This window comes from Rhinatrema bivittatum, chromosome 11, assembly GCF_901001135.1.
Source record: "Rhinatrema bivittatum chromosome 11, aRhiBiv1.1, whole genome shotgun sequence".
Taxonomy (NCBI): domain Eukaryota; kingdom Metazoa; phylum Chordata; class Amphibia; order Gymnophiona; family Rhinatrematidae; genus Rhinatrema; species Rhinatrema bivittatum.
The window spans coordinates 26,558,939-26,575,533 of record NC_042625.1 but is presented as its reverse complement, the minus strand read 5'-3'; the positions used below and the strand labels follow the sequence as shown (position 1 = coordinate 26,575,533).

Below are 16,595 nucleotides of genomic sequence, written 5' to 3'. Positions count from 1 at the left end.
AGGCAACGAGCGCACAGACCTGCGCGGGAGAGCAGCGATGCGGCCTCCTCGCAGGCCGAGCAGTGTGCAGAGCACAGCACGGATGCTGGGGAGCTAGCAGGAATAGAGCCACTGTAAAAGTAAACTCTGGCAAGGAACTCCCGGGATCTGACGGGTGGTCGCGGTCCCCGGCACAGCCTCGGAACGAAAAGAGTCTAGCACTGCCGTGCAGCAAACGAGAGCTGAAAAAGAAACTTTTTTTTTTTGGATCAAGGAGTAAACAAAAAAGGGAAAGAAGATTATTATCACGGTGTACAGGCTGTTCCAAATCCGGGCTGGGGCAGGGGGAGGGACCGGATAACCAGTAACCACCCCTGGCGCGTCGAGGGATATCCATCCAACCCCTGCTCTACCTGACTTGCTACCAGGGGGCATGGTCCCACCAGGACCTGCCAACCCCCTGGAAGGAATGTCCACTTGCTTGATTTCTCTTAGTCTCTCTTCTCTTCTCTTTTTTTTTTTTTTTATTTGAAAAGTTGTTCAAGACCACAGGTTTTGTACCACCTCCATCTGCTGGAGACCGAGAAATACTGAAGAGCTGCAGGTGGCACACCAGATTAAGAGGGGGTGCTCTTCAAGTTTTTCTCTGTCTCCATCTACTGAAAGGGAGACAAAACCCAGCAGTCTGGACTGATCCGGGTATGCACAGGGAATGAATGTTAAATTATTTCTTCCCATCCAATTTTGCACAGCAGAATGATTGTCAGCAACTAAGACTGAAGCAATGAGGTCTTCAGGGTTTAAAAAGGAAGGATACATTTCATACCTTACACCTAAAAAGGGCCAACAGAGGGGCAATGGACCGCAAAAATGTTACTTAAAAAGTGGTGACAAAGCTGAACCCGAGGAGATGGCTTTCCAGGAGGAAGATGTTAATTAAACATCCAGAAATATACAGCAGTCACACTTCAATTAAGGTGGTGAGTTTTCATAAGGAATTAATGCTGAACAAGTCTGCTCAGCAGAAAACCAAGTGCAATGATTCATGCTGCGTCAAGTGTTTGTGCTGTGAAGTCTTGTGTGTGTGCAAGCAGAATGCATGACGTGTTCCCTTGTCACGCTGCAGCGCTGATGGCTCCCCCAGGACTATAGCGTACACAGGCAGAAGCAACCCTAAGACATGGCAACATGTATTCACTTCTGGCAGACCCTGCATTTTTTTTTTTGTAACCAGCTACCCCACTTAGAATTGTTAAAGCCCTGTTGAACATGCACAGCTCTGTGCAGATGCACATAAAAAGCCAGTCCCAAGTGCTATGCATAAAAAAAGATTCTTTCATAAGAAAATTCATTCAGATTGCAGAGCTCAGTTTTTTTTTTATTCATAAAAGCATGGAAGAATCATAAGAGTCTTCAATTACTAAGTTCAAAACAAAATGACATTTTCTGTTCCTACTGCTAATTTTTATAGAGCTATCATTAGCAATTTTATTTGGTTAAAATGTGTTTTTTCCGAAGTTAAATACAAATTTAGGTGGCAGCGAGATTCTCTTCCTAGTTAAATGAAAAAGTAAAATGTCTATATGTTGGCCCAAAGGTCCTTGTCTCCCCTGAGACCCCCTTTGCCTGTTACATACGCCAGCAATTTCAGGATATGCAGAATATACTGCTGCTGAGATCTTGTTTAAAACACTGCAGTGCTTGAACAATGCCACTAGGAACCCTCAGTGACATGCGCTTCCTCAGATTATACTGCAGTGCCACAGTAACATTATCCAAAGGAAAAAAAAAAAAAAATGTGCACGCGAACAGAATCTATTCCAGGCATATTCAAATGCCGCTGAAAGCTGTGGGCTGAGATGGAGAAACAAGAGTTCTTACAGGCCAATTTCCAAATAGCACACACTGAAATCAATAGTAAAATCGACCACAATCATAACCCCTAGAACACAGATCAAAGCTGTCAACCTCTCTTCTGTACTGAAAAATATTCAGCATATGATGAGCAGCACCAGAGCCCACAGCATAGTTGAGTGAATTAGCACAGATTTAACCCTTGTTAGCAGCAAATCTATTGCAAGGCTTCAAGCCATGTTACCAAACATTCAATGGCCTTTCATTGTGTCTCATACCTTGTCCAAACAGAAACAGGAGTTCTCCAGATTTCTACATCTACCGCTCACAACAGAAGCAGAGGCAGAAAATGATGGCCCAGAAAGGAAAATGGGGCTTGTTCTACAGTAAACGTTTATGAAAGATAAAGTAGCATGATTTGAAGGCTGGCTGATGGCACTGCTGTTCACATGGCTCAAGTTTGTGCTCACTTTCCTTGCCTCCCTTCCATATTGAAAATGGTTCTACAGCCTGGCATGCCACACCACACTTTTCAGGCACTGCTACATAAGCAAGGGTGCTACCTGTAGTCCCTCAGTATTGACCTGTACCCAAGCCGACGAAGACCAATTCAAAAGCTAACCTAACTCCCTCCTCTATGTGAGCAGGAAAATAAATGTAGAGTCCTTCAACAGCAGGGATCGAAACCCCTGAAAGTTAAACAATAAATTCTCTATGATACACATAGCTGAGATATTGATCTTTCAACAGGGTGGGGTTCTGGACTGATCTGTGGGATTCCAGGATCGAAAATTAGCAGGTAAGAGCCAGTTTTCCTTTCCTGTTCATACTCCAGATCAGTCCAGACAAGTGGGATGTACCCAAGCTCCCCTAAACCAGGCAGGAACTTGAAAGACCAATTTGCAACATATGCTCCCCAAACAGCACCTCATTGAGCACCTGAACATCTATTCGGTAACGTCTGGTGAAAGTGTGACGTGACAACCAAGTCGCCGCACAGCAGATCTCCTGCGGAGAAACCAACTGACACTCTGCCCAGAAAGCTGCCTTCAGGAAGCGCCTTTCCCTTTTAAAATATAAATCTGAAATTAGGGCCTCTTTCAGCCACCATGCAATCATAACTTTCAAAGCCTTGCACCCCTTCTTTGTTCCTCTAAACAGCACAAAAAGGTTATTAGACCTTCAAAATCCATTGGTAACCTTCAGACACCGAAGTAATCACTGGCAGACATCCAACAAACATAACGCTCTGAGTCCGCCATATCCAGTCAGATTGCAGTAAATTCAATTGGCTGACTCAGACAGAATGAAAAACAATGAACTTCAGTAAAAATGACAGAACACTGCCATGAAACCCCATTCACTGAAATTTGAAGAAAGGGTCCCTACACGATAAGGCCTCAAGTTCCAAAATTCGCCTGGCCAAACAGATAGCCACTAGAAACACTACATTCAGAGAAAGATCTTTCAGGGATGTCCTCCGTAACAGTTCAAAGGGTTAAACGACTCAAAAGGTGAACTACAAAGAGCCTTAAGCACCAAAATAGAGGGTCGTAAAAGGAGGTCGTAATACTTAGTACCAGTCAGAAAACCACATCCGGATGGACCGTCAAAGAAACTCCATCCACCTTACCTTGACAAAAACAGCCTAAGACTGCCATCTAAATACAAAGAGAGTTATATGCCAACCCCTTCACAAGCCTTTTCTGAAAAAAGGCCCAATTTTGAGGACTGACACCCACATTGGGTCAAGCCCTTTCTTCACACCAGACCTCAAATGTCTTCCACACACTGACATAAGCCCAGGAAATGAATGGTCATCTGGCCTGAAGTAAGGCAGCAATAACTGCTTGTGAGTACCCTTTCAATCGCAACCACCTCCTGTCAAAGGTCAGGCCACAAGGCAAAAAGCAATCCATCTGATCTGAACAGATTGGACCCTGCTGGATCAGCCCTTGAAGATGACCTAACTTCAGAGGACTGCTGACTGCGAGATTTACCAAGTCTGCAAACCAGTGACAACATGGCCCCTCTGGCACCACTAGTATAATAACAGAACTGTCACTGGCCACAGAAGAACCAACACTTTGATGCCTTTCGAGCTGCACTCTCGACTGGTCACCTTGGCATTCTTCCCTGTCACCATGAGATCCCACTGAGGAACTCCCCACCTGGCCTGAATTAGCTCCATTGCTTATGGAAATAATTCCCATTTTCCCAGGTCCAACTGCTACCAGCTGATAGTCCACTTGCACACATGAGATGCTGTCAGTGTCACCAAGTATGTTTCTGATCAAGCAGCCACTGAGCCCACTGTTGCCACATTGTCTGACAAAACTCGAACCCCACGAATGATAGATCATAAAGCTTGTATGGATGAGCATTGACCCTGAGCCACCTGTCCTTATCAGGCTGGCATCGGTGGTCACCATTCCCCTATCCGGATCCCCAACTCCACTCCTCGCTCTAAATTGGCCCAAGAAAGCCAGCGCAAAGGACTGGACCTGGCTATCCCTTGAAGCGGTGTCAGGAACTGAAAATCCTCAGAGGGCGAATTCGGTAAAGGCTGTATGTGTGCGAATGCCCATGGAACTAAATGAAGCGCAGAAGCCATAGCACCCAGGACTTGCAAATAACCCCACACTTTGGGTACCAAAGGCACAATAGACGATAGACCTGAGCCTGCAACTTCGTCACCCTCTCTACTATGAGGAACACTCTTCCCAACCGGGTATCGAACCTTGCTCCCAGATTCTCAAGGGCTTGGAAGAGAATAAGGCTGCTCTGTGTTATGTTCACCACCCAGCCCAGAGACTGCAACTTCTGCATCACCCACGGCACGGAATGAAGTCTTGACTTTGCCTCGAGGAGCTGTACCAAGAATCTTTCTCTTTGCAGGGCTGCAGCTACCACCATCACCTTGGTGAAGGTCAGAGGAGCAGTCGCCAATCCTAACTGTAGAGCTCCTGGAACTCCTGGAAGCATCTGATGTCCTGAGAAGCCTCCATCAGTCTGATGCCAGAAACTCCCCTTTGCAAACCGCCGCTCTTACTGATTTCAATGCTTCCATGCAACAATGAGGTACCTGGAATGCCGCACCGATGTTCTTCAGATCCAGAATGGGCTGTAAAGTGTCTTCTTTCTCCAAAACTCTGAAACTGATTGAATATGTGCCTTTCTCCCATTCCTCCAGAGACACTGTCACCATCAGCTCCAGATGCTGTAAATGCTTCTAGTGTGCTGTGTATGGCATCTCTCTTTACTCACGACATGCAAAGGAAACTCATAAGTCTTCTCGGACCAGATGAGCAAAATCTTAGGTGAAGCCGCCTCTTATCACATCTAGTACCCATTGGTCCAAAGACCTTGGTTCACTCCTCCTAACAAAAGGGCCAATCTCCCTCAGACTGCCTTTTTTTTTTTTTTTTTTTTTTTTTAAGTAGTATCAACCAGCCTCCCTTCACTGGGCAGCCTTGCTGCCTCTGGCCCCTTGACTGGAGTTATCCCAGGTGGAATTACACAGACCCCGAAAGGACTGCTGCTGTCCTGATCCTTGCTTCTGAGATGAGAAAGCCCCACTGTTTGAGCGATACCCTCTCTTTGGTTTATTTTCAAGCAACTTTATCCCTTTGGACTCCCCCAAAAGGTTTACTAGTAGTGCTCCAGATCCTAGCGGCACACTAACCTCCCCTTAAAGAGGAGGAGATCACTGAGCTGGGGCTTGGACCAGATGTCCGTTAAAGAATTGTGTAACCAAAGAAAACGTCCAGCCAATACTGCCAACACCATAATTCCAGATGACATCCAAAACAGATCATAGGGCGCATACACTACATAAGCCACAGCTGCCTCCAGATGTGCCGTTTGCTTAGTGGAGGCAGAGGAAACCTGTCCTTTTGCCTGCAAGATCTGCACCCACTGCATGCCCAAAGTCGAAACATCAAACATCTTTTTCAGGTGATTCAGCAACTTCCAATCCTAAGCAATCTCCAGTGTGGCCGCATGCTCTGCCCAGACCGAAGTATCAGCCTCCGGCAGGGGATAGAACGTAGCCATAGCTCTCCCCACCTTCCGTCCTGCTTGTGAAGTATCCCAATCCTGGAGAACCAACTTCTTTACTGTTTTATGGAACGGAAAAGGCTTTGGGAGCCCACACAGGCCTTCCCTGACAGGATCCCCCCCCCCCCCCTTCATGGTCAGTCCCCAGCTGAAAGATTTCAACTCCCAATTATTCTAGCACATGCAGGATCAAAGGCCACAGCTCATCCTTCCTGAACCACCTTAACTTTGGCTGCCTCCAAAGAGCTCCCTCCAGGGCCATCATCTTGACCCCTGAACCCCTCTGAGGGATCCGCATTATCAGCATCACCGTTCCGATGACCTTGAAGGTCTAGCAGATGGAAAAAAGCACTTGACCCACCCCGAGAGTCTCGTCTGCCTACCTTAGCCTGTCGCTGGGGTCCCAGTGGAGGAGCACACTTGCTTGTTGCTCCCCTTTTTGGCTAAATAAGCTTTATGCCTTAAGACAAAGTCTGGGGAAATTCCTGCCAAACCTCTGGAATCTTCCCTCATGAGTTCCCCAGCCTCATCACTGCCTCTCAGAGTCGGCAGGGAAATCATGCTTGACTGGCAATAAAAGGGGTGGGGGAATCCCTCCCTTTCCCCGATTCTGCCTTTGATTGCCACATGATGACAAAATGGTCACAGTTCCGTGCTTGTCAGCAGAGTTCTCTTGCCTGCTGCAGCCAATCGGGTGACAGCTTTATGCTGCGCCGCCTCAGCAGCTGCCCCATGAGCTTCTCCACCTGAGGCATGCTTTAGGCACATATACCTCTCTCCATAGGCCATACAGCCTTTGCTGTGTCCTGCGTCCACCATCATACTCACACCTGCCTGAGGCACACGTTAGGCACATATACCTCTCTCCGCAGGCACCACCATTATGTACGCATCTGCCACAATGTGCAGTTCTACTTAGATGCGTAGGCTTCTCCTTGCCAGCCTTGCGGCACTTGCCGCATCCCACAACCACTGCCATTATGTGCGCGCTTTGCGCTCATCTGAGCCAAATGCGCCTCACACTTGACAGGAAGCTGCCTGCCTACAGGCCACACTGAAGCCCCTCCTTGACCACGAGCTCCCTTTCTCCTCCCTCGGCTGTCTCACAACCAGCCAGTCAGTGTCTGCACCAGCACTGGCTTTTTTTTTTTTTTTTTTTTTTTTTTTTTTTTTTAAGACGACAGGCCTGTGAACCCCCCCCCTCAGAAAAAAGGGAAAACTTTCCTGATGGCGATTTAGACGCTGGAGGGCTAGCGGAAATAGTCCAAGGGGAAGGAGGGAGCCAGAACCACTGGCTTTCAGTCCCCTTGCTGACTTCAAGCTGAGCAAAACCAGGAATACCAAGCCCCTGCTTGCCCTGCTCCACTTGAAGGATGGCCCACAAAGCCCACGCGAGAATCCTGTTCTGTCTCTTCTTTAATTTAATCTAATTCTCCAGACTGTAGGATTTTCACCTCTACCATCTGCTGGCGTCAGAGAAATACTGAGGGACATCAGGTGGCACTCTAGCTTATATAGTAGTTTCAGAAACGTTTTTGTTCTCTGCTGCCATCTGCTGGTAGGGATGCAAAACCCACTTGTCTGGACTGATCTGAGGTATGAACAGGAACTCATTGTTCTGGCAGCAACCTCCCTTCTGAGATTGCAGTGGCTCAATGTCACAGAGTCTCAACAGAAAAGCCATTTTTTATTCCTTGATTGGACAACCAGTGGCTCCCCATCAGGACTGTTCAAGCCCCCCCACACACCCCAGTTTGCTCATCCTTGTTCTAATCAATCCTAGTTGTTAAATATGAAAACATGATTTTCATTGGTTGAAGGATAAGTTACAACTAACAATCTCACGACCACCTATGGGCTCACAGGTCCCTCCTGGGGAGTTAATTTTCAATGCCTGTCTGCCAACATCCCTCTTCGGAGCACTTAAATAGTGCAGGCAGGTTCGCAATTTGCATTAGTTTAACCACATTACATAGGGGCACTCAGGTTGGGGGAGAAAAGTACGGGTGCACAATAGCATTTTCAGACCCACATGCCTAATTTTTCCTTCTTTCCTCTACCTGCAGAAGAAGGTGGTACAAAGTCACCTAGGATCCACGTAAACGAATATTTCAGGAGAACCCCCCAAAAAAACAAAAAACCTCTGCACATAGCTCATTGAAAATTGCCTACCAGGATCTTGGATACGGAACAAGCCACGCACTAGGTGGGCTTCTGAAAAATGACCTGCATGCTGAACTTTTAATTTCTCCACTTAAAAATGAAGCACAAGAAATCTTATATATACAGAATGAGCTTCCACATATCTCAATTCTACTGCTATGAGCAAGGAGGAGCTACAATCTCCTAAAGTACAAAAGGATCTTTCAAAATGCTAGTTCAGGCGATTTACCTGGATTATTTCAAGTTAGTTTCCAGACAATTTTCAAACGGGCCGATACAGTAAAATTCGCGGGAGAGCTGGCGCTCCGAGGCGAGCGCCCGCTCTCCCAATGCGCGCCCAGGCCACTCTCCTGGGCACGCGATCGAGTATGCAAATGAGAGCCTGCAGTAAAAGGAGGCGCTAGGGACACTAGCGCGTCCCTAGCGCCTCCTTTTTGACAGGAGCGGCAGCTGCCAGCGGGTTTGACAGCCGACGCTCAATTTTACCGGCGTCTGTTCTCAAACCCATTGACAGCCACAGGTTTGGAAAATGGATGCCGACATAATTGAGCGTCTGTCTTCCGACTTGTGGGCCGTTGGCCGATTTAAAATTATTTTTTTTTAAAATTTTTGATTTTTTTTTAAATTTTGGGGCCTCCGACGTAATAGCGCTATGATATTGCCTTTTTTCTGCTTTTCTGTACACTTTCCCGGTGCCGGCAGGCATTACTTTCTGTATCGCGCGGGAATATCTAATAGGGCCATCAACATGCATTTGCATGTTGCGGGCGCTATTAGTTTCGGGGGGGGGGGTTGGCTGTGCGTTTTCAACGCGCTATCACCCCTTACTGTATAAGGAGTAAAAATAGTGCGTCGAAAACGCACAGCCAATCGCGGGCTAATTGCGCTGCGCGGGAGTGCACTGTACTGTATCAGCCTGAAAATGATTTATTTACATGAGTAAAAAGAGTTTTTATCCTGTGAATTGGCTGAGAACTGCCTTTCTTCAGTGCGGCTAAAATGGTTTTTGACCCCCAGTGAGTTTAAAGTGAAAGTACAATAATAAATACAGGCCAATAGAGAATTTGAGGAGACTTGCCCATGGGATAAAAACTAATACAAATTTTCTTGAGAACATTAAAAACAGGAAACCTCTTCAGATCATTGCTGCAGGCAATCGCGTGAAACTACCAATATTAAGAAATTGAATTTTGGAGTATCTAGGGAAAGATAAAAATATAATGGGCTACACGGTTGCTTGTATGACAAAAAATGACAAATAAACAAAAAATACCACAGGAAATCTGCAAGAGAAACAGTTAGGTCATTAAGCGACTGGAGCACGGAGAATACGGCCATAGCAGAAAAACTAAATATATTCTTTAATTCAGTCTCTACCGGGGAGTATGCTGGAGACATCTTTTAGGTGATGATTCGGAGGAACTGAAACAAATCAGTGTGAATCCCGATGAAGTGTTAGTATTTAGTTTGTCAATTCGTGCTAATCACTGGGACCTGATGGTATTCAGTACAGGATTATAAAGGAATTATTTATATTTATTTTCCACGTTTTGTGATACTTCAAAGTGGATTAGTACGAGTGTCCCTTAATCCTTGTACTAATGCGTAGCAGATAGAAGACAAACTGGAGTAAGTATTTTGTCACTCAATGCATAACTAAGCTGACTTTAAAAAGGGTCTGAAGAAGTTCCTAGAGGAGAACTCCATAAACAGTTATTAGCCAGGTAGACTAAGGTAAAGTACTTCCTAATCACCCCGACTGGCTACAGTCAGGGACAGGATGCTGGGCTTAGTTGGATCTTGGTTCTGACCCAGCATGGCACATCTTATGTTTTTAAATGCATACTTTCACTTTGAAAACTGGTGCAAAAGTCCACAGGTAAGGGTACAATTTTTGTAAAAAAAAACAAAAACAAACAAACCAGATAATTTTGAAAATTTCTCCTAAATGTACCAAGTGCAAAAGCTGTGATATTGGCTATTAATCTACATGAAATTTCCAAACCCATTTCCATGGCTGCTCAACCCAAAAAAAATAAACGGGCCGATACAGTGATTCAGATTCAAACCTAACCATTCAGCAAAGCATCGTTCATGTAGGGTGCTACTGAAAGGCCAGAAATGCTGAATACTTACAGTTAAAGTATGCTGCTATCCAATTGGGGGCACACATTATTAAAACATGAATGAGGACATTAAAGAAGGTCAAATTGTTCTCGTCATGTATGTGTTAGTTTAACAGTTTTCACTGATTTGTTTATAATTTCCCAGTGGGATTAGATAAAGAGACAGAAGCTGAACCGCTGCTGTTACAACTCCAATAGCAGTGGTAGAACTGCACTGGGTTTCAAAGCAGACTGAGGAAATATGCACAGAGCAACCATGATTAAAACACAAATCAACAATAAGCAGGGAAGACCAGACATTTGGGACAGCTTTGGAAGGATTGCCAACTGTGAGGATTGTTGCAGGGCGTTGGACCGATTGATGGACTTATAGGAATCAAAGAGGAACCTGACAGCCTGGGGTGCCTGGTGGCAGAGGCCAATGGAGTGGCATGATCTGAACATGAATGGTGGGGGTTGGGGGCAGTAGGCTGATGGCTTAGGTACGGGAATGTGTGCGCTCCCTCTACCCAGGGTGGTACAGAACCAGATAGGAAGAATCTCACCTGGGCAGACTGGATGGACCAATCTATCTGCCATCATCTACCATCTTATTATATTACTATGCAGAAGCTGACTCTTAGGTATTCACCAGAACGCATGAGGCCACGCTAATATTAAAAGGGTCTAGCGGAACCTCATTCCATGCATTTTAACACAGATCACAGTAATAATGAAATGCTTAAGCTGCCTTTCGAGTATCAAAGTACATTAACTAGACTGACTTACCTCAAATTCTTCCCAAAAACCTTGCTTTACTTTGTCTGTAGTCTCAGCTAATTTGCTGAGTTCTCTCACCCGGCTTTCAATCTCTGCAGCATTAATACGAGTTGTGTTCAGAGGCTGGTTAAGAAATATAACAATGCATTAAATATGTCAGTGCAAACAAGAGCAGCTCATGTACTGCATATTCCATAGACAAGCATGTTTTCTGTTCTTCAGAATCCTTAACTATCAAAAGATATCTGCCTAAGATGTAACTGAAAAAAAGTTCTCTTTATTTGCATTTATTTCAGTTCATCAAAAATTAATGCCATTGATTTATGATGCAGACAGTGCTCCTCCCAAGATCAGAAATAGGTGCAAGTGACGGGACATTATCTTACCAGGATCTGGAGGCTTCGCAAGATTTGAGCCGCGGGCACCTGGCTGGACGTCTGTGCCAGATTCGAAGGACCTGAGGACCTTACATCGCGGCATGCAGCGGTTCTAGAGGGGACATTTCCTCTCTTACCTTACTGGGACCTGGAGGATTAACAGGATCTGAGCCGCAGGCATCTGGCTGGATGCCTATGCCCGATTCGAAGGACCCGAGGACTTTAAATTGCAGCGTGCAGCAGCACGCCGCCACCAGCACAACCCTTATGCTGTTTATTCATGGTTTAAATTATGGGAAAAAAAGGAAAAGGGAAAATAACGGCTGTATCTACCCCTACTTTAATCCAAAGGATCTACATGTATATAAAGCTAATTCACCACTGCGAAATTAGAGTATGGAATTAGTAGGGTATCTGTATCCCCCACCTAAACCAAGTTTCATCAGGTATGTTTCTGAATGATGCCAGTATTTCTTTGAATACCTCTCATTGTTCGCAAGATCTGGTTGCTCTAGAGACTTAGGGGGACTTGGAGTTTAGGACTAATTCCAGTAATTTACTGACTGAGAATGCTGAAAATCTGGTGAAACCAACTGCTGAATCTACAATATCTTTGACCACAGCTAACCAACCTATTCCTCAGCCAGTTCAATTAAATTTGCTGAAGGATGGGGTAGCTTTAAGTTCTCATGAGGAACCAGCAGAAATCTGGAGAGTGATTTCCAGGACTGATAATTCTTTAACAAATTCTGTAATTCAACTTTGTATCTATACGGAAAAGGCATCTCTGAAGTTTTCAGATTTAGAAAAAAGTTCTTCTAAATTGGAATTGGAAGCAAAACTGCAGTCTGGAGCTATAACCAGTTTACAATCAACCTCAATTACAGGCATTAAGGATAATTTAATTATCCACCAGAAGTGTGAGACTTTTGAGAACAGATTACACTCAAAACACTCATGATTACTGAATTTTCCTATAACTCTCTTCCGTTCAGGGCTAGAGTTAAGAAATATGTAAATGAGGTTCTTCAATGTCCAGCTGGTAAGATTTTTTTTGACATCTAATTCTTATTATTTGCCTGTTAAAAAGAGGGGAGGGGCAACTATGGCAGAAGGATCTTTTGATGTCTCAACATTTCTTGAATCAGATGACTAATACAAAGGTAACTACAAAAGCAGCTTTCATATTTGATTCAGATAAAATACTGATGGAAAAATATATTGAAAGTTTAAGGAGAATTCTTTTTGTGGCCAAAAGATTCAGATCTTCCCAGATGTGTCTAGGGAAACTCAGTCGAGAAGGAAGCAATTTCTACAGTTGAAAACTCGGGTTTTAGCCCTAGGAGCATCTTTCTATTTAAAATTCCCCTGTAAGTGTGTCATCAGCCTTCAAGGCAATAAGTTTATTTTTTTGGATCCTCCAGATTTGGAGTGGTTTCTAGCTGATAAGACTTAATTCTAGTTAAAGGAAAGGGTATAGGATTGTCCCAGTAGAATGTATTACCTTTTGTATTCCTTTATTTCTTTTTGTCCCCCTGGATAATGTGAGCTTATACATGAATATTCATTAAGATCTCTTAAAATGTTATGCCGTTGAAGATGGGGTTTTTTTGTTTTGTATCATTTCATGTTATGAAACAAAGTGTAAATTTAAAAAATAAAAAATAGGTGCAAGTGAAACGCACATTGGACTGTTCCAGGGATCATATCATTCTGTGATCATATCATTCTGTGATAACTGAAAAGAAAGTTAATCAGCATCTGTACCAAATCAAGTTTATTTACAGCCTGCCTTTCCAGTGTCAGATCAAGGCAGGGAAAACAAAGTTTGGAATATAGTAAAAGTGTAAAAAACAAAATTCCATAAAAAGACTCCATAAATGTGACATTGGTAAAATATAATAAGAGCAACACAGTGAATGAATAACATCCTACCTAATAAACGAAGGATGACAGACGTGCCGCAAATGCGCAGTAGAGACCAGCTCTACCGCGCATGTGCGGGCGAGCACGTCGGTCTGAGCCAGAAAAAAGAAAAAAATGGCGGCGGCGAGTGGCAGCGGCGGCGGGTGGCAGCGAGGGAGGAGAGAGAGAGGGAGTGGGACTGACAGAGAGAGGGAGGGACTGAGTGAGAGGGGAGGAGAGAGAGGGAGTGGGACTGAGTGAGAGGGACTGAGTGAGAGGGTGGGACTGAGTGAGAGGGGAGAGAGAGAGGGAGAGGGAGAGGGGGAGGGAGTGGGACTGAGTGTGGGAGGGAGTGGGACTGAGTGTGGGAGGGAGTGGGACTGAGTGGGACTGAGTGTGGGAGGGGGAGGGAGGGAGGGGGTGGTGAAGAGTGAGGGGAGAGAGAATGAGGGGGAGGTGAGAGACAGAGGGATGTAGCCTGTTTTAACGGGCTTAACGGCTTGTTTCAAATAAAATACAGAAGCACAAAAAAAAGCATCAAATGTTAAGAGAAATCTGCATTTTAGATTAGTAATTTCTCACTTTGCATTATCTGATAATTTCCTTTTCTTTAGGACAGTCAGATGAATCCAGAACAAGTGGATTATGCACCTCTACCAGCAGACTGAGACGGAGCAAACTGATGTCACAGTGTATAAACCCCTGCAGTGACATTAGCCTGCCAATATTTTCTTCAAAAGCAACTGTGGACAGACTAGCAAAAAACTTGATTAGAATTAGATAACCATTTCAATACGCAGCCAACAGGCAACACTGAGCTCAGACAAGAATGTACTAACTCTAGTCTAGGGATAGGAGTAACACTTACCAGTAATCCCTGTTACAAGTAGGCCCACAGGAGGATCAATATGCAATCATTCGGCAGCCAAGGGAGGGAAGCTGGATTCATCTGACTGTCTTAAAGAAAAGGAAATTATCAGGTAAGTAGTAATTTCTCATTTCTTAGTGTTCAGTCAGATGAATCCAGAACAAGTGGGATGTACCCAAGCTACTCCCGAATAGCATGGGAGGCTGCCAGTGGTCCAGTCAAAACCACATGCGCAAAGGCCGCATCCTCCTGGGCCTGAACATCCAGATGATAATACCTGGAAAAGGTGTGTAAGGAACCATGGCAAATGTCGACAGGAGACAACAATCTAACTTCTGCCCATGACACTGCCTGAGCCCGAACCTGACTAGGTAACAGCTTCCTGGCATCTATGTATGCAACTGTGACTACCTCCTTAATCCAGCAAGCTATTGTAGCCCACGAGGCTGGCTTTCCCTATCTAGTACCGCCATGAAGGACAAACAGGGGATCTGACTTACGCAAAGGCTCAGTGGCCTCCAGATACCTGACAATGTGTCTCTCGACATCCAAGGGTCGCAACAGATGATACTTCTCTACATCCCTCTCTCTATCCAGAAACAGCGGGCAGATGGAATAATTGAAGTGAAACTCAGTGACCACCTTCAGTAAAAAAAGGAACAGTACACAGCTGTACTGCTCCCGGAGTCACCTGGAGAAACAGCTCTTGGCAACACAAGGCCTGCAATTTGGAAAGCCTACACACAGGACAAAGTGCCACAAGGAACACCATTTTCAAGGTCAGCAACTTCAAGGCAGAGTACATAGTGGTCTAAACGTAAGGCCTACCAAAAAATCCAAAACCAAATTAAAAGACTCCATAGGGGTACCGGAAACCGCAAAGGAAGACAAAGATTTTTCACTCCTTTTTTGAAAATGGGTCACATCAGGATGAGCCGACAAGGATCCACCATTTACTTGACCCCTGAAACAGGCGAGAGCTGCTACTTATACCAAGCCTTTATTCAAGCCATCCTGCAAAAATTCCAAAATGAGTGGAATCTTGACCAAGGAAGGAAGAGTACCTCCATCCTCACACCAGGCATTAAATATTCTCCAAACCCGCACATAGGCCAAGGAAGTGGAGAACTTTCTAGCTCTTAGCAAGGTAGAAGTCAGTGCTGCAGAGTATCCACGTTTCAGCAAGCGAGCTCTTTCAAGGGCCATACCGTACGACAAAATAGAGTCAGATCTTTGTGAAGAATACATCCCTGCTGCAACAGGTTCCTATGCCCTGGAAGTCGAAAAAGTTAATCCACCAGGAGCCTCCACAGATCTGCATACCACGGTCCCCTAGGCCAATCTGGAGCGACCAAGAGTACCATTCCTCTGTGGCGTTCGATCCTTCGAATCAATCTGCCCAGCATAGGCCATGGAGGAAAGGCATATAGCAAAATGTCTTCTGGCCACTCCTGTACTAGGATTCTATCCCCAATGACTTTGAAACTCTTCTGTGGCTAAAGAATCGAAGAACTTTGGCATTGTGCAGAGTCGCCAACAGGTCTAGGAACGGGAGATCCCAGTGATCCTGAATCAGCTGAAAACACCTCATCTGACAATGTCCATTTTCCTGGGTCCAGACTCTTCCTGCTGAGAAAGTCTGCTCTTACATTGCTTTTGCCTACAATGTGCAAGGTTGAGATCATCTGGAGATACACCCCAGCCCATTCCATAAGCTGATCAATTTCCTGTGACACTTGTTGGCTCTTGGTACCTCAGACAATCGATGCAAGCCACAGTTGTTGCATTGTCTGACATTATTTGGACCAATCAACCCTGCAGTCTGTTGCCGAATGAAACATGCCAACCGGACCACCCTGGCTTCCAGCCGATTGATGTTCCAGAGAGACTCTTCTGCACTCCAGCACCCTTGCACAGTCAGCTCCTGACAGAGAGCTCCTAAACCAAGGAGTCAGTTGTCAGTACTAGCCAGCCTGGTGGGACAGTGAAACTCCCTTCCATAGATGATCCGCCTGCAGCTACCACTGTAGCTGGGAGGAGGAGATCTCCATCGGCAGGTGGAGCCAAATCGAATAGTCCTGAGACTGCGGATTCCACAGAGACGGCAGGGAGCGCTGAAGAGATCGCATATGTGCTCTCGCTCACAGTAACACTTCCACAGCCTGCATCTGCCAAGAAGGAAGCAGCTGGTTCCATAACTGCCCTGGAGTTTACCCCAGAGACATCAACCTCCTGAGAGAGAAGCAAACAAGAGCGAGCCACCAAAAACAACAAGAAGCGATCTGCAAGGTCATTGCCACTGTTTCAAATGTTTGCTTAAGGATAGTCTTTTTATCATGAGTATCCTTCAAGGCCACTCCTCCTTCCACGGGAATAGTGGTCCACTTGGATGCTGCACACACAAGTGCATCTACCTTTGGAAAACTTAAGTGCTCTCTTACCACTGGATCAGAGGGTACAGGCCTTCCAAAATCTGAACCTCTTCGAGATTAGCCTATGGAGCGC

The 16,595-nt window shown here is 45.3% G+C and overlaps 1 protein-coding gene across 2 annotated transcripts in view; it reads right to left on the bottom strand.

The window, feature by feature from the left end:
- PTPN11 (protein tyrosine phosphatase non-receptor type 11) overlaps positions 1 to 16,595 on the bottom strand; it is a 90,111-nt gene that overhangs the window by 45,178 nt on the left and 28,338 nt on the right. For both annotated transcript variants that reach the window (XM_029619327.1, XM_029619326.1), the window contains exon 6: positions 10,950 to 11,063. In XM_029619327.1, the coding sequence (XP_029475187.1) occupies positions 10,950 to 11,063 (114 nt within the window). The remainder of the gene's footprint in view (positions 1 to 10,949; positions 11,064 to 16,595) is intronic.